This window comes from Rhinolophus sinicus, chromosome 12 (genome assembly GCF_057876585.1).
Source record: "Rhinolophus sinicus isolate RSI-liver-muscle chromosome 12, RSI-T2T, whole genome shotgun sequence".
NCBI classification, from domain to species: Eukaryota; Metazoa; Chordata; class Mammalia; order Chiroptera; family Rhinolophidae; genus Rhinolophus; species Rhinolophus sinicus.
This window is the reverse complement of record NC_142512.1, coordinates 2774731-2793048: the sequence shown is the minus strand read 5'-3', so window position 1 is coordinate 2793048 and position 18318 is coordinate 2774731. Positions and strand designations below refer to the sequence as shown.

The following is an 18318-nucleotide window of genomic DNA, read 5'->3' as shown; positions in this document are numbered from 1 at the left end:
TCGGGGGGTTTCTGTTTGGTTGCTCTTATTCACTGGCTGAGACTCTGATGACATATGACTTACAAGCTAAAAAAACATGCTATCTATACACATTTGCCACTATGGGGAGGGCTGACAAAAATGGCATCACACGCTGCTTGCTGCACAGCAATAACTCTTTGGACCTTCCTGCTCTATAAGGTAGGACAAGATAGACTCTCTAGCAATGGAGGGAACAATCTCAGGGGTTACACTTGATAAAACTGGAATCCCAACGTCTTTCATACTTACCCTGCAATTGGAGAGATGGCGAGAAAGCGTCTGTTTCCTGTGTTTGCCGCTGCAAAGTAGACTGCCTCTTGACTAAGCTGCTAATGACGGGGTGTTTCATCCTAAACTGAACACCCTTGACTGAAGAGCGGCACAAGCGGTACTGTGTACGAGCAAAACAAGTCTTCTAACTGCTCTTCATGACAGAAGTCCAGAAAAATCATGCTATTTAAATTTGCCCTTGTTAGTTTATGACAATAATTTTACTACTGATACCGTTTTCGTTCACTCTGATGGGCTTGGTTAGGATTACAATCATTGCAAGTAGCACTTGACTTGTAGCTATCCCATTTTTGCACATCCCGTTCATTTTTCTTTCATTTGATATAAATATATACTTCCATGCACACACATATGTACCTGTATATGTGTGTATATGTGTACGTATATATAAATACACACATACACACACACACACACACACACACACATATAGGAGAAGAAGTAGAAGTTCTTCATGTATTAATTTCCTACCAATCGTATCATTAATATTCACTTTACTATAGTCTTCAGGGGTTGTCCCAAAGAAATATTTTCCATAACTTCAGTCCGATAGTTTTAAAGTTCTGTGTTTTTCTATTGTGAATTTACAATGTATTTGAATTTTTTCTTTAATAGTGGATGAGTGTTCTGAAGGAGACCCTTCAAGCAGGTAGGTTTTTATGGATTTTTCAAACTCACATGTTAACTGAGAGTGCAGAGAGAAGCGAGTAACCTTTACTGAGTGTTCTGCTCTGGGTGAGACCCTATACTATGTGCCTAACGTTGGTTGTCTCAGGTCCTCGGCACAGTAGCTGTGCACAGTAGCTGTGCACAGTAGCTGTGCTGTTCGGCCTAGTTTTTATTCATTAGACGAGTGTGGTTCCGGGACGTGTATTAATTGACTCCTGGTTCCATAGTTACCAAGTGGCTGACCTGTGATGTGACCTTCAGTCTGCTTGGCTTCCAAGTCCGTTCTCTTGTCCCTCAGCCTGTACTGAGAAGTGCCTGGGCTGGCGTGGATTCAAGGTTCAGGTGCAAGTCAGGTGGACTCAGAGAGTCCCGTTTAGTGATGTGTTAACGCTGATTTAGAAGTTTCCTACCAAGCCCAGTTAGCCCAAGCTCTTGTCTTAATGTACTTGACAATTTCAGCAGTCACGAGAGCCTTCTTTTTACCATCAGTGTTTAGGCCAGGTCTCAGTTAGCTGTGGCCACAGAACCACAGGCTGTACATAAGCAAGACCTAATCAGGCAAGTGTTTTCAGGTATAATGCGATGTACCTTCTTGGGACGAATCTTTGTTCTGTAAGTGAAGAACATCTACGTATAGACCATGTTGTGTTAATTCAGCACAAATTGAGAGGGTATTTCTAATTGATTTCTCTACTTACAGAATCCCCAGCCTTTGTTTCCCTTCTGGCTGATACCTTTCCCTTGTTCTAGGAAGTTTTTTTTTCTTTTTTTCCTAAAGTCTTTCTTCCTTCTTCCATGAGTCTTCTTCATTTTATACTTTTTCTCTGCTGTTCTCAGGGGTTTTTGTTGTTGTTGATCTGTTGTTTTATTCCACTTCTGCTAGCTAAGTATTCTCCATTTTTCTAGACGGAATCAAAAGTACATAGAATTCCAGGGTTTTAACGAATGTTAGCAATTAATTATTCAAAACACCCAGCAGTTCTTCATTCTGCCATGAATGTTTTGGTCAAGTGGTTATTCACATGGAAAGTTTGAAACTCCAAGCGATTCTGTGACTTATTTGAGTACAGTGAGTGATGAAATGAGATTCAGTGTAGGTTTCTAAGCCCAGTACACATCCTTTAGGTGAGTGTTTTAATAATGGAAAGGTCTAGTGAATGCAGTGGAAGAGGATAAGACTGGAATTAGCAAGGGAATCCAAGTTTTAAAAGGAACAATACTGGTTGGGATAGGAATAAGGCTTTTAGAATAGAGATCAGATAAGGGAAAAGAGATGAGAATAGTAGGCTATGACAATTTAAAGAGATATTACAAGAAGGAAGGACAAAGGATGTTGGTAGTTTTCTGAAAAAGCAGATTAATAGAAGGTTTTCAAGGGCATTCTGTACAGGTTGCTGCTTTTCTGTTTCTTGAATTGGAGGAACCAGCCTAATTTAAGAATTTATGAAAACATATTAAAGTATCTGAGCCCCTGGAAACATTCTCTTTATAGCAAATAAGAATGTGGTATCATCCACCTGAACCCCAACTTAGGGAGGTGGGCTTATGTCCCCTCGAGTCCTAAGGCACTGGAGATTGCCGAACTACATAGATCTATGGCCCAAGGCAGGTGTCTCGTCACCTCCACCTCTTTTCCCAACGCGCTGATGTCCTTCCCATATATATGGAGTGTTGGGCAGAGGGAGGACTGATTGTGAAAACAGTAATGGACTTGGGTAGGTGGTAACATGCCTGTGTTGGGCGTGGATGACTGAGGCTCCATTTAGCTTATTTTCCAGGAACAGGGAAATAGAGAACTCCTACTGTGGGTCATTTGAGCCCATTCTTGTTTCAGGAGTCTATGCCTTCGTAGGCTAAAATTTTCAAGGTTGGAGATTGCCAGGACGCTGTGAGGACAAGTGATCTGGGAGTGGGAAGGCTAAAAACATACATATTTGTTCTTGAACTTTTGTACGTGTAACTTGCAAACATTATAAACACTTCAGGGAACTCACCGTAGTGTTTTTGAGTGAAAAGAAGGAATGGGGTAAGTTTAGTAACTGCTTTCTATGTTAAAGAACCAAGATTGCTATTTTAGACTGACACAGATTAGTCCTTGAACCAGGGACAGACAATGGAGAAGGGACAGTGTATCTTTCTACCTTGATTTAGGTCATCGGTTTTGTCCCAGTTCAGGTTCCAGTAATATCAGCTATTAATTGGGTTTTCAATTCAGCCTCAGGACTTGTGGTGAAAGCAAAGTAATCTCAGGCATTGACAATAAATTGGCTGTCATTCTTTGTTATGGAAACTTAGAGTGTATCTTCATTAAATATTGCATGAGTTGGGAGTGGTAGAGGCAGAAATAGATAACTAATAGCTTGTCTAAAACAGAGTCCACATTTTAATTAAATCAAGCAAGAAACTTCATTTAATATGGAAATAGCTGACCTTTTACTTTTTTTGTTGGTTTTGTAAAGAAATGAACTCACTTATTTTTTTGTGTATCTTCACCCTAAAGTCTTACCCGCAAACCTGGCACTAATGATTCAACGTCTATATCAACTGATGGACTCTTCAGTGTTGATACCGAGGTAAAATGCTCCTTTGTGGAATTAACTTTTTTGCTCTGAATTTAGTTTTGTGTAGCACTTACTTGTAAAATTTAGTAGTGGTCCACCTATCATTGTTTTATGTTTGTAATGGAAAATTGGTCAGCGTGAACCATTTTATAACATGTGAGCATTTGAGGCTTTTTTTTTTTTTAACTTTAGGAAGTATTGAACATGGGAGCTGTAAAAAAGAAGGGGCTGGGAAATATATAGTGATAGGACAATTATATTGGGAGGTATCCCACAGTGATGGAGATATGAAATTTGGTTACGGATTAGGATTCTTAATATATCTTTTACATTATTCCAACATGACTTTCATAATACTCGTGCCTAAATGAAATCTTTGATGGATTCAATTACATATTGTCATAGTCATGTAATCTTCCTGGTACCTTTCAGTTTTAAAACTATATAGCATATAACATACACTTCTTTTTTTGTTACACTTTGTATTTTGGTATCATATAATTGTTGGGAGCCAGTGTTTTCTCTATTTTGTTTTCTTGTGCTTTTTAGTTATATTCAGTTGAAATTGAATAATATTTTGTATAAGTTTCAGGTATACTGGGTTCATAATTTAGGCTAAAATAATAGTAGAAATTGTGACAATTTAGAATTCAAGTCCTCTTTCTTAAACCCCATATTGTAAAGGGATTCCACTATGTTCTAAATCATTGCATTATGACTATATTTAAATGTCTTCCTCTAATTGAGGAGTACATGTTTTGCATAAAATAATAACCAATTTTAGAAGCAGACATTCTTAAGAACCATATAGTAATATACCAAATTTCAGAAATTTTTTTGTTTTTTAAATGTAAAGTTTTTCATTTATGTTAGAGTTGACATTGAATATTATGTCAGCTTCAGGTGTACAGCATAGTGGTTAGGCATTCATATAATGTATAAACTGGTACCCCGATTAGTCTGGTATCCCTGACAGCATACTTAGTTATTACAATCTTATTTACTATATTCCTTGTACTGTAACTGACATGTTCATAACTATTTTATATCTGTCAATTTATACTCCTTAATCCTTTTACCTTTTCAAGGATTCCCCCAACAATCCTCGAACTGGGCAACGATCAGTTAGTTCTCTGCACTTATGAGTTTGTTTCTCTTTTCTATGTCAACTTTTTTTTTTAGATATCACAAATAAGTGAAATAATGTGATATTTGTCTTTCTCTGTCTGACTTATTTCACTTTGAATGATACCGTCTAGGTCCACGCACGTTGTCACAGCTTGTAAGATTTTATTCTTTGTTACAGCCAAGTAGTATGTTGTTGTATCTATGTACCACTTCTTCTTTATCCAAGACGATGGACACTTCGGTTGCTTCTTTATCTGGACTATTGAAAATAATGTGCCAAGGACCATACAGATGCACAGATGTTTTCAAATCAGTGTTTTGGATTTCTGTGGAGAAAAACCCAGAAGTGGGGCTGCTGTGCCACGTGGTAGTTCTATTTTCAAATTTTTGAGGAACTTCCATATTGTTTTCCATTGCGGCTGGCCGGGTTTGCAGTCTCACCAACAGTGCGCGGGGCTTCCCTTCACATCCTCAGCAACAGTTGTTGTTTGTTGATTTATTGATGATGGCGATTCTGACAGTTGTGAGGTGATAACTCATTGTGTTTTTAATTTGCATTGCTCTAATGATTAGTGGCACTGAGCATGTTTTCGTATGTCTCTTGGCTGTCTGTGTGACCTCTTTGGAGAAAAGTCTATTCAGGTACTTTTCTGATTTTTTAATTGCATTGTTTGTCTATTAAAGGTGTTGCATTTTATGAGTTCCTTACATGTTTTGGATGTCGACCCTTTATCAAATATATCGTTGGCAAATCTCTTCTCCATTCATCTGGTCGTGTTTTCATTTTGTGATGGTTTCCCTTGCTGTGCAAAAAAATTTAAGTTTGATGTCATATTTATGGGTATTGTAGTTCTATCCATTCAGCCACCTTATGTCTTGACTGGAACATTTAACCTATTTACATTTAAATAATTATTTATAGGCATGTGATTATTGCCATTTTATTATTCATATTTCTTCTCCTCCTCTTCGTCCTCATCCTCCTCCTTCTCCTCCTCTTTCTGTTCTTCTTCTTCTTCTTCTTCTTCTTCTTCTTCTTCTTCTTCTTCTTCTTCTTCTTCTTCTTCTTCTTCTTCTCCTTCTTCCCCTTCCCCTTCCCTTTTTCGTCTCCTTCTCCTTCTCCTTCTACTTCTTCATCCCTCCTCCTCCTCCTCCTCCTCCTCCTCCTCCTCCTCCTCCTTTTCCTCCTCCTCCTTCTTCGTGTCACATTTCTTGTAATACTGGTTTGTTAGTGTTGAACTCCATCATCTTTTTATCTGGAAAGTCTTTACCTCTCCATTGATTGTAAATGAGAGCCTAGCTGGATATAGTACTCTTAGTCGAAGATCATTGCTTTTCATCACTTTCAATATTTGCCAATCCCTTCTGGCCTGCAAATTTTCTGTTGAGAGATCAGCTGACAGTCTTATGGGAGCTCCATTGTACATGACTAACTACTTTTCTCTTGAAGGTTTTAATATCTTCTCTGTGTCCTTACCCTTTGGCATTTTAATTATAATATGTTTTCGTGTGGGCCTGTTTGGGTTCATTTTGTTTGGAACTCTTTGTGTTTCCTGCGCTTGTGTGTCTATTTCCTTCTCCAGGTCAGGAAAGTTTTCCATCATTGTGTAATCCAAAAGGTTTTCAATTCCTCTCTCTCTCTCTCTCTCTCTCTCTCTCTCTCTCTCTCTCCTCCTTTTGATAGTCTTACGAATGTTGTTATACTTGATATTGTCCCAGAGGTCCCTTAAAGTATTCTCTGTCTTTATTTATCTTTTACTTATATTCATTTTTTTTCTGTTCTGATTGGGTGTTTTCTGCTACCTTGTCTACCAAATCACTATTTGAACCTCTGCTTCACCAAATGTGGTGCTGATTCCATCTATAAATTATTCATTTCAGATACTGTATTCTTCATTGCAGACATTTTTTAATGATTTCTATGTCCTTTTTATGTTTCCTGTCTCTTCGTTGAAATTGTACTGAGTTTATCTATTCTTCTAATTTCATCGAGCATCCTTATAACTAGTATTTTGAACTCTGTTTCTGGTAGATTGCTTGTCTCCATTTGGTTTACTTCTTTTTCTAGTTTTATCCCATTCTTTCATTAGAGAAATGTTTCTTTCTCTCTTCTTTTTTCACTGCCTCTCTGTGTTTGTTTCTATGTATTATGTAGATCTGCTAATTCGCCTCATCTTGGCAGCATTGGCTCATATAACAGGTGTTGTGTGGGGACCAGTCGTACAGTCTGGTCACCTTAGCCAGGTGCTCCAGAAGCTTGTGTGGGTGGTGTGTGCCCCCCTGTTGTACTTGAGCCTTGATTGCTCTTGGCACATCAGTGTGTGGAATCGACCCTCAGGACGACTGGCTGTGACTACAGTACATGAGCTGATGTATGTGGGCTGACCTCGCAGAGTGAGATCGGCTATAGCAGGGCTCTGGTGTCTGCTCAGTCCATTGCTTGGGCGTGTCATTTATGGAGCTAATTGGGTGTTGTTCTGGGGTTGCTGAAGCTGATCACCAGGTGTGTTGGATTTGGGGCCTCTTGGGAGGGGCTGTGGGGCAGGCCCAGGTCAGCTGCTGCTAGTGCCCAACCCAGAGCCACCTAATAGAAGCCACAAAGTGACCTACTCTTGGTAGCTGCCTTTGCGGGTTTGGAGGCACCGAGAAGCGCCTACGCTGTGACGCAAGACAGGATGATGGATAGGATACCAGAAAGAAACGGAGGTCCTCAATATCATAAAGTGCAGCCTGAGTGACTGTCTTAAAACAGAATTGTGACGATGCAACACCTCTGCTTACTGAGTGACTCCCCACTACGTGAGGGTGAAATTCATAGGCTAGCATGACACGTGCCTTCTTTGATTTGGTTCTGAAACTGCAGTGGTATCTCCATCCCACTCTCAGTGTTCCAGGCTTACCCCATTCCTTTGCGGCCTCACTTGCAATATGTTCTTTCATCCTCAGGCTTTTGCTCGCGCTGCCCTTCTGGAATCCCCGTCACGCCTTCCCTCAGCACCTTGCATAACTGTCAAGATGCAGCCCTATCTTTGCCGCATCTGCTGAGCTTCCCTGGTGCAACTGACTGTTGTCTCTTGTGCCCTTACGATACCTGACTCATGTGGGCTGTTGAAGTGGAGAGCGGTACTTTTCTGCTCTTATTTTTTCATGTGTTATGTCATCTCTACTCGTACTAGCGTGTAGGAGAGAAAGTCTCATTTATATTTCCAGCTTCCCCTGGGGCTGTGCCTATGATTTGATGGCTACAGTAGAGTCTTTTGTCTTGTCGATGGATGGACTGAGTGAGTGAGTGAACGAGTAAACGAATATGGTGTTTTCTGAAGTTGGGTTGTTTTTTCTTTTTCCTTCTTTTTTTTTAATAGAAAGAAGCAACCAAACCGGCAACTGGAAAAGGAGAAAATGGTGTGGATCTTATTGAAAGTGCTCCACAAGAGCAAACAAGCAATGGTAATTTGACTTGTGCTGATGGAGCACAGCAGAATAATATGAGTGGTAATTTAGTGACTGTCTATGAATTCTTTCTAGCGTAAGTGCTGCTATAAACAAATCTAACATGTGTAGGTCCAAATGTGATATTTATTTCTTTTAAGCATTTTTTTTCTATCTTTTTTTCAAAAGTGTCCCCACTACTAACAACTGCTTCTTCTTGCAAATGCTTCAACCCCCTGAAATTCTTTTCTGCTATTACTTTTATGGAAATATTCATGACTGAATGTGTATTCAAAATGCATAGTAATATATGTTCACATTAATGTACCTGTGACTACATTTTATAGTTAGAAAGTCATCATTAGGATTAGGACAAGAGGAAGATGAAGAATCACCTTGGCATTCTGAGGTACTGTCTTTCACTATTCTTATTATTATCGTTATTATTTGAAATATCACCATTCTGTGATGTGAAAACGAAAAAGGTATGCTTTGACTTTACTTTCTCACCCCTACATTTCCCCATACACACCAATTTGTATGGTTTCGCCTGTAATTATTAAACTGGCTATGTGTAATATAATGAGACAGCGTAGTACAATTCTGCTAACTTGCAAGTTTCTCTTCAGGCAGTCAGTGTAGTATAGTATAAAACACAAAGGTTTCCAAGTCATAAGGAATCAGTTTGGGTTCTGAAGTTAAGTTTCCCTAAAAGCTAAAGAATTATTCCAGCTCGAACTATGCCCAAATGCATGATCTTGTGGGTTTTGTGGATGTGTAAATGTCCTAATGAATTTCAGAAAGAAAGAATTTGGATCGCAGGGTTTGTTTATAACTTGGAACTTGAAAAGATAATGCCTGGGACATCAAAGTATTATTAATTAGTATTGTCAAAGAGATCTGCAAGGAACTTTTGCTGGGAAGGAAGAGCATGGTGAATACTAATAATACGTTGGATTATACTAACAACAATTCGGCTGAGCGCTGCTTTAATACTAACAACTGTCTTGTTCACTTAAAGTATCATGCATTGAGTAACTTGATGGCAACCGTCCTTGTAGTAATAGAAGTACAATGTAATGATGAGCTAATGTGAGGTGACAGCTGTGGAAAGATATAAGAAAAGTGTGATCTTCTGATATAGGCAACTGCTGCCTACTGGTACACTGTGTTTGACGATCAGAACAGACTAGAATTCTGGATGGGTCCCTTACTAGCTATGGGATCTTGGGGAAACTTCTTTTGAACCTGTCGGATGTCAGTGACCTCATTCGTCATAATGGTACTAATGACTACCTTTCAGGTATGTGGAATGCACAAATGTGGTAACGAATGTGAAAACACTTTTAAAACTGTAAAGGGAGCTATAGAATGTAAAACACAATGATCACAGTGGGATGTACTGACTTACTAGATATCGGGGACACTTTTTGTAAACATGTAGGACAATCAAATGGCGGTAGTGTCAAGAGCAGAGTGGAAAAGTTAGAAGGGGCATGTGGATTTCTAATCTGGGGGATGTTAAGTTTCAGGAGACTGTGATTGGCGGTACCCTGTAGATGTGTAGTGTTTCGGTTCTTGAGGCTTTGTTGGTGCGAGCTCAACGTTTTCACCTTGAGTTAATTTCTAGTTGGACACCAGCTGTGTGCTGGGCAGTTAGACACTGAATGGAGAAGTTCAGGGGTTCAGCTGTAGTTGTAGGTGCAGAAAAACAAGTGAACAACAGTCCATCATAAGGCACTATAAGTGCTTCATTTAAAGAGGATGGAGAATGCTGGGTTAGAGAATATTGTCGTGGGGGGGCATGGTTGTAGTTGGAATGGGAGTGGGAGTGGAATTTCGGGGGTCAGGAAAGATCTTTCTGAGTGTGACAAAAACTGCCAAGTGAAGCATGAGAAGGAGCCAGTCGTGTGAAGATCTAGAAGCAAAACCTGCTGGACAGAGATAACAATGGATCACATCTGTTCATATTTTATTCTAATGTCTTGGAATGGCCAGGAAGCAGGAAGTGGGGTAACCATCATCAAACCATTTTTGTATTTGTTGTTTTGTGTGGGAAAGAAATAAAATGTGCATAGTAAGTGTCTGGTACATTTTAGATGGTTATAATAAATAAATGTTCTTATTTTTCCCCGATTAGAAATTATTATACTTTTTTGAAAAGTTGCATAACTATATATAACATTTTCCCTATTATTTATTGAAACATAATCTAATCAAAAGTTTTTCTTATCACTTTGCCACTTTGTTCAATCATTTTTTCTATCAAAATTTTTGTCAAATAAGAGTTCGGTTTTTCCAAGCTCTTCTTGATTTAGATGAAGTAGGTTCTAAAATGTTCTGTTTAGACTCAACTGGACATACACCAAGGTTTCTTACCATTTCAAGCAAGTATCTTGTTTTAACACTAAAAATCAAATCTGTCATTAGAAATATTTAGCAGTTATATCAAGTACACTTATCAAAGTATTAGGTCACTACAAACGTAATTGCAGTTTAAAAGCTTACAAAAATTGCAAAACTGCAATTACATTTGCACGAACCTAATGTTTGCTTAAATACATATTTTTCAAAAAGTCCTTTTCTTGGTGGTGATAACACTAATATTTTTATCCTGAATTATTAACTAGAAATTGTATGAAGTGTCCATTAGTTACTAATCGTCCTGTTTCCTAACCCTTTCAGACGAGAATTGAAGTGGAAAATCCTGGTCCTCACGAAGGTGTAGGAATGGACGATGTGCAACCCTTCAGACCAGGTGCACTTTGCAATACCAGTTTAATTTTGGGAAGGAGTACGCAAGGACATTTGGCATGCTCGCAGTCTTCTATTCAGAATTCCTTTCTTTTGTTACAATTTAATGGAAGGATTTCACATAAGCAACATGATGTCACTGTTGGTATTGATGTTTGAAAAAAAAGACATCGACAGGAATAAGAAAACAAGATTTTAAAAATGTGACTTTAATTCAGATGTTTCTCCTCTTGGTTCGATATCCTAAATGTCCCAGTTTGGAACCCCTGTACTTAATAGGGGTTCTCAGAGGTTAATTATCACACTGGAAGATATTTCCAGGGTTTGAAAATGGTTCTTTGAATTTTGACCTTTACCCAGAGTAAGCCTCAGTTGCTACCATGTCAATTGTGTTTTAAATTTATTCCTCTTAGTGTTGTAACACTGATGGTCTTAAGACAACCAGATGTTCTGCTGAGCAGACACCGGGTGTGTGTGTACGCGCACTTATGGTGTCTTTGATTATTAAAAATGGGAGAAGTAATTAATCGTAATGAATATTTGGTAGACACAATCTTTGAAAACAGGAATTCTGAAGCTTTTGTGCCTTGGGATGCTTTTATGCTATTAAAAATTATTGAGAATTCCAAAGAATATTTTTAAGTCGGTAGTCTCCGTAGATAGTTACAGTATTAGAAATAAAAACTGAACAATGTAAAATACGAGCTCACACAGGCATGCATTCCATGAACCATTAGAGCTAAGACCCAGTCACCATCAGACCTATGATGTTACCATCAGAGCTGTGATATCACGGCCGTGGAGAACTCTACTGCACACTTAGAAGAGAATGAGAGTGACAATGGCAAATGACATTTAGTCTTTCTGTGAAAATAGTTGTGACCTTTTCGGGCCCCACGACTTACAGATCTTGGGACTTCAGGGATTCTTACATGACATTGGAAACCACCGTTTGAAATGATGTACGGGCTTCCTGGACGTGAAATGATAAAACAGGCTTTAAAGCTTCACTTCTACAATTGTGTTTTTCTTTCACTTGTCTTAAAAAGTTTTAAGCTGAGAATATTGTTTAAAAAACAAAAGGAAAATAGTTTTGTCATATATTTGTTTTCTGTCTCATGGTGCCCTGTACTCCTTGGAGCTCATGTGGACCTAGTTTGATCCTATTTTTCCTTGGAAACAATAAGGTCACCCAAGACTGTAATTTGTCACATGAATATCTGTTTATCTAAGGCTTAAAAAAATGAATTCTGAAGATATTGGAGCATTTAGAAAATACCATTTTCTTATAATCAGTAGTTTCTTATTTGAAGTCGTACCATTCATTAAAAGTTTTTGTAAACCCACGTTTGTCATGCATATTTAAACTAAAGATAAGTGGTTACACGTAACTTTTGATCATAACAAAAAAAATCATACCCTGCACCATCTATTAAGTAGGTAATTTTTAATTGGAAACACATTATATAATAGAAATTGCTGCCTGATAATAGTTAATTAAACTTACCTGTGTCAATGGCAAGTATAGGACACCTAAAATAAAATGTACTCTGAAGGAATAGTGTATTGGGGGAAAAGGAGGATGTGTGACTGTTTCTCTGAAAAAAGAAGTTTTACAACATAGTCAACTTTGTGTTATTTTTACATCCTAATAAATGAAAAGTTAATCCCAGAATTCAGACGGGGATTCTACTTCTTTGACCTCTAATCATGGAACTTGTCAAAGATCCGGGGATTAGAAAGTTGGTGATAAAAGGCCATTTGCCACACACTCAATGAGCAAACCTATGTCAGCATCCACAGAGTTTGGACAGATGACCGTAATAGACAAACTAGACTCAGATTGTAGGTGTGTTTCTGTTAGGTAATAATAGGCTCCATGACTTGTGTGAATCACCGCTACCAGAAAACAGAGAAAGCAAAGAAGGAAATAAAGGAACAGAAAGTGTTCAACCCCAGCCCACCTCTATGTAGCTTCATCATAGTTCTGACTTTCCAACAGTCACTTTGTGGCAAAACCTACTTTATGTTTACTCTGTTTATGCAACTTACAACAAAGCAAAATGACTTTTAGCAAGACATTGGCGTTCTTCCTGAACCACAGCAACATATGGGAATAAGAAAAAGAATGAGGTGAAAGCGTGGTTTCCTTTAGACTAGTATTTACCGTACACTGGGGAGTGGGCAGCAGGATTATATGTACCACATTGGGACCAGATGGGAAAACTTCATAAAGATCTAAAGATTGCCTAGTGAAACAAAACATAGTTTCTTAGCTTTAGTTTTATATTCTGAATTCACAGGTATCAGTTAAAACTATTTATTGTAAATGAAAAAGCACCTTCCGAAACCAACAATCAAATATTTCTTGGATTTTCTATGGCTTTATATATTTTAGAATTGACTTTCCCAGCAGTGATGGGAATCGTCGAGAATTAAATCTATAGCACTTCCTTCTCAGCTGTGTCCGCAGTCTGTCTCCTCTTCTCTCTCTTCTTCCTTAAACCCCAGTGCTGAATCCTCAAAGGTGAAAAGAAATTTTCAGAATAGGAGAGGAAAACATTTCAGCTATAAGAAAGGGTGTACACTGATAAATGCATCAGAAGTAACAGTCATTTTGGAAACAATGAATGACATTGCAGTTGAATCTTAGGGTGTTGTTCAAAAGATACCATTACCAGGTAGAGAGCAGAGTATAGAGTGCAACTCGATGTGTTTGTCCTGCATTTCTAAATTGTCTTTTGTTTCTGATTGTTCTTCCATCGATGTTCAATGAATGAATTTGTGGATGAATTTTTGACATGTTTGTATGCCTTTCAGTTTGTGACATCTCATATTTCCCAAATGGTTTGTTGAAGTGTTAGCTAATTAGAAGTATTTCTTAAGTAAAGTAAATATTCAGGAAAAGATTACGCTTAATTTGAACTCTCAATTGATAAGATGTTATTTTCTGTATTTATAAAGATTATAGCTTTTATCAAACTGTTCTAAGTAGTTCGTTTTAACTAATACGTAGATTCGTCAGCAGGACAACACCTAGGAATGACATCGGAGGAAGGGCAAGCGAGGCTTGATGGAAATGAAAAGACCTACACGCATGTATGTGAAATTTACTTTGAAATTTCTAGTATAATATGGTTTTCTGTGCTTTAATAATATAATACAGTCCAATTGATATTACCTTACATGCTAGCCTTTTAGAGTCAAAAGGTCATAACTGAATGATATTTATAACATTTGAACTAGTTACAAAACTTAAAATATTGTTAGAATCTATAGATATTCATAGCTCAACTTTATCTTTGGATTGAGGCCAAAAAAAATAATAAAGTCCTGAATATTGTCTGCGCCTTTAATTTTTATAACTCCCTTACGTAATAAAGAAAGTAACATCAAATATTGAATCACATGATGAGACAGTTGAAATTATGAACCATGTAAAAATGATGGCCACTGATTCGGGCTCACGCGAAAGGAGTCAGGATTCTCAGGGGTTCAAAATGTGCAGTTCCATATGGCTGGTCACTAAGGCCAAGGTTGGAGATGGATTCTTCCTTGTGACCTCTGTGTAACGGACTCTGAGTCTACATTCAGGGAGAGAATGGGGTCATGCACTCAACTCAACTGCTTTTTAAGAGAATCACACCTTCCAGGATGGGACCTTTGGTTGTTAGGGCACAAACAATAACTTTCTAATTTCTTTCAGTTCAGTGTAGGAAATCAGTAAATATGATTTAATGTTTTATCTGCTCTTATTAGTGGGTAGTGAGTAAGTTATAATTGGATGCAACAGATAACTATGTCAATGTGTAACACTGTCATAGTGTATAATTGGAATTAATATTTAGGAATTTGCTTCTCTTACTGATTGATGTTGATCATATGGGCTCCTAATTAAAGTTTGCCTATTCTCCAGTTATTAATCTTGAAAAAATAATCTTAAATTCACTATGGGGTCTCACGATTTAAGATATGGTGGGGTGAACTATTTTAAGTGAGGAAGCCTCTGTGACATTAAAAATCATCTACTATCTCATTTTTTGGGTGGATTTAACATATAAGCGATTGTTCAGTGCAAACGGTGACAAAATTAGTTTTGCGGGTTCATGTTTTTCTTCTAATTTAGACTAAGGCAACTTATTTTTCACTTTCTAGTTACAGTCCAATAATTTGGGAGTAAGTAAATGTAGATTAAGAATCTTAACAGTTAAATTTAGTTATATTCTAATTTTTCTCCGTTCATATTCTATTCTCCAGGTTATACAAGAGGAAAACGACACTCAGAGGCCACTTTCCCGAGAACAGGACAAGAGAATATTACATGATGCAGTTCTGACCAATTGCCTTCAACAACAAAAGGAGACAGAAATAAACCTTCAGAAAATGAATTCTGAGGTATTTTCTTTAGTGCTTTTCAAACATGTGTGTGTGTACCGTGTATGTACATATTTTAAAAACCAATGTTGTACGTATGGGAATTGTAGAGGATTTTAAAAGAGAGAGAGAAAGAGAGAGAGAGAGAGAGAGAGAGAGAGAGAGAGAGAGAGAGAGAGAGAGAGAGAGAGAGTATTTTAGGGGGAGTGACATTTTTGGTCCATTGCAATAAATGATATTCTTGACTGAAGTCCTTTTGTGTCCAACAGTCAAGTAGTGACGTTCCCAATGTCTCATCTAAAGGGGAGGCTTTCAATACTTTTTACAGGGATCGATGAGCTTTCTACAATCTCAAAACTATTGCTACTGATAACGGAAGTTTCAGTGTGAGGCAGTGATTTCATCCCCTTGCTGTATTAGCAGAGAGGTTAGTTTTCACTTCCACTGATTGTAAGGAGTAGAGGCATAGCCAGGTCAGGGACCGTCTTTTAGATCCCGTTCTCCTACTTTTGAGAAAGTAACAACTTGCTCCCAGTAGAGTCCTACTTCAGACTAGGAACTTTTGAAGAAATTGGATGCCGTGATACATACTTAGTGATAATTTATTGGTGAGGATTTTATTCAGAGAAGTCAGTGTATTTGCCCCTGTTTCACATTTATTTCTCCTTTAAACATTATGAAAAGGGAATAACACTTATTGCAGCAGCAAATGATCTCACTACTTTCTAAGAAGAGCTCTATAATTTTGAGCTTATTTTCCCTGAGTGTTTTGAAATCTAAGGCTTCGTTGGAATTTACATATTTCCACTAGAAGAGCAGCAAGCACACTATTGCGGAGCCCAAAGTCCTGCGGAAAATCCTGACCTTGCTCATCTTTTTAATCACTCTGTTCAAGATTGTGATAACGAAACGAGTTCATTGATGTATAAAGAAGTGCTTAGCGCAATGCCTAGATGTATCAGTGATTAGTAGACTTAATCTTATAAGTGACTCTGAAAGTATTAGAAATGTAGAATATCTTTTCAGTATTCTTGGGAATAAAGTTGTAGGAAATGTAATCAGTCCAAATGTATGCAGAGTGAATACTCTTACTGTGGGAGAGGTGTATATCCAGACGATAACCTCTATTTTAAAGTGTAGTCAGACTTCTTAATCTTTTATTTCATGCCTTCTGGGTTTGCTGCCTTTCCAGATCTGAGACGCTTAAAGTTCTCTTATGATTTTAAAATTCTCTTTTTCCATTTCATGGATTCAGCATCTTATATTAATTTTGTTTTTAACTTTTTGGAATTTATTCTTGTATAAAGTTGGAGGTTTGGATTCAACGTTGTATTTTGCCAATGGGATATCCACTTACTGCAACCTTTTCATTATATAAACATTTAGGTTCTTCTTTCATTTCAGAGGATATCATGATATGTCATTTCATTGAATGCTAGCTACAAGTCTCCTTTGTTTTACTTAGGTTTCTGAGAGTTACGAAAAAGAAAAAGACCTGTTGCCTAAAAATCAGATGTTGGGGGATGAAATCGCCATAGGAAGACTGCACAGGGACACACTGAAAACTCAGAATCAGGAAATGGAAAAAAAGTACTTTGAGGACACTGCAAACGTAAAAAAGAATGACTGTCTTCAAAAGACGAGAAAACTGAATGACGAAACACTAACAAAAACAGTATTTGAATGTAACAGACAGCTTAATGTCCCAACAGCTGAGAATACAATGCTGAACTCTCAGCTGGAGAATGAAAGACAAAGCAAAGAAAGACTGAAAACAGAAGCGGAATCCACCCATCATTATAAGCTTAGTAAGCAATTAATAAGACACCTACAAAATGCTTTCCAGGGATTAAGAGATGAATGCTTGCATTTATTGGACAAAAGCGGGTTTGCTATGTGTAACCGAAAAGAAAAGAAGGAGATTCTTTCTCAACAACTTGCTAAAGCTGTAAGTAAATTCAATAGCTTAGACACTGAGCTCCCTCACACAAGATATGCTGTCAGAGACAGGACATTGGTTTTTGAACCTGTACTGAAAGACCTAAACCAAACTCAGTGTCAAGAGGAGGAAATTGAACCCGTGTATCAAAGGGAACACGGAAACGTGAACACATATATTGGAAAGCCGGAATCCCTAAAGGAGAAAGGTTCTGACCTACAAAGTGGAAATATGCTTCTTCGACGGCAACTGGATGATGCGTTCAACAAAAGTGACAATAATGAAAACTCAGGAATGAGTATTGAAGAGCAGCTTCAGGAGGTCAGAAAAGTGCTTCAAGCTAAATGTGAAAAACACGATCGTATTGCGAAAGAGACACATAAGGAGTTAGTCGACACATTGATTCACTTGGAAGGAAGAATATGCCAGTATGAAAACGATGAATCAGAAAGAGAAGTAAGTATCCAGAAAAATAGTTTTCAAATTTCCCGAAAGAAAATTCAATGTTCAAATATTTGATGATGGCTAAGTGTTGAATCTATCTGAATATTAAAAATATATAGATTACAAATGCATTTGTGCTAACAGCTTAAAAGCATACATTGTATCCAGCCAATAAAACTTAGACCTGTGAGGTGCTTTACTTTGAGTCAAGACATTGTGTTGACTATGAAATTTTAAGGTATAAATTGTTATTAGATACATATTGATATGAATGATTTAGTCCTATACTGCTGCAATAATAATTTTCATCTATGTTACCACATTGTAATACCATTGTGAAGCAGATAAATGGAAATGCTCCTATGCAAACAGAATTTTTAGAGATAAAGGTTCAATTAAGTGGATTACGTAGAGTTAATTCTAGATTTCCCACATGAACTGAAGTGTAGATGCTGTCCCTTTCCCTCAGTAGTTTCTTCCACATTTTAGTTGGTATAATTTTGTTTTTATTCATGTCAATTTGATATAAATTGGAACTATTTCAGTCCCAAATAATGTATTCTTATGACCTGTGACCTCTTTAAAGACAGCTAATTTTTCATTAAATCATGATTTTGGACAAATGTGAGGAGTTTTATCAAAACTCTACTTGATTTGATCTTCCCACTGCTATGTATAATTGTCCTTGAATATTTTTACAAATTCGTA

The 18318-nt window shown here is 37.5% G+C and overlaps 2 protein-coding genes across 2 annotated transcripts in view; both read left to right on the top strand.

The window, feature by feature from the left end:
- LOC148756433 (uncharacterized) overlaps positions 1-8200 on the top strand; it is a 28560-nt gene extending 20360 nt beyond the window's left edge. Inside the window, exons 8-10 of the mRNA XM_088801855.1 lie at positions 928-961; positions 3482-3554; positions 8033-8200. Of these exons, the coding sequence (XP_088657981.1) occupies positions 928-961; positions 3482-3554; positions 8033-8200 (275 nt within the window). The remainder of the gene's footprint in view (positions 1-927; positions 962-3481; positions 3555-8032) is intronic.
- Positions 8201-10716: 2516 nt separating this feature from the next.
- LOC109439781 (ankyrin repeat domain-containing protein 26-like) overlaps positions 10717-18318 on the top strand; it is a 43453-nt gene continuing 35851 nt past the window's right edge. Inside the window, exons 1-4 of the mRNA XM_088788976.1 lie at positions 10717-10857; positions 13870-13952; positions 15111-15248; positions 16693-17622. Coding sequence (XP_088645102.1) covers positions 10830-10857; positions 13870-13952; positions 15111-15248; positions 16693-17622 — 1179 coding nt within the window. The 5' untranslated portion in view covers positions 10717-10829. The remainder of the gene's footprint in view (positions 10858-13869; positions 13953-15110; positions 15249-16692; positions 17623-18318) is intronic.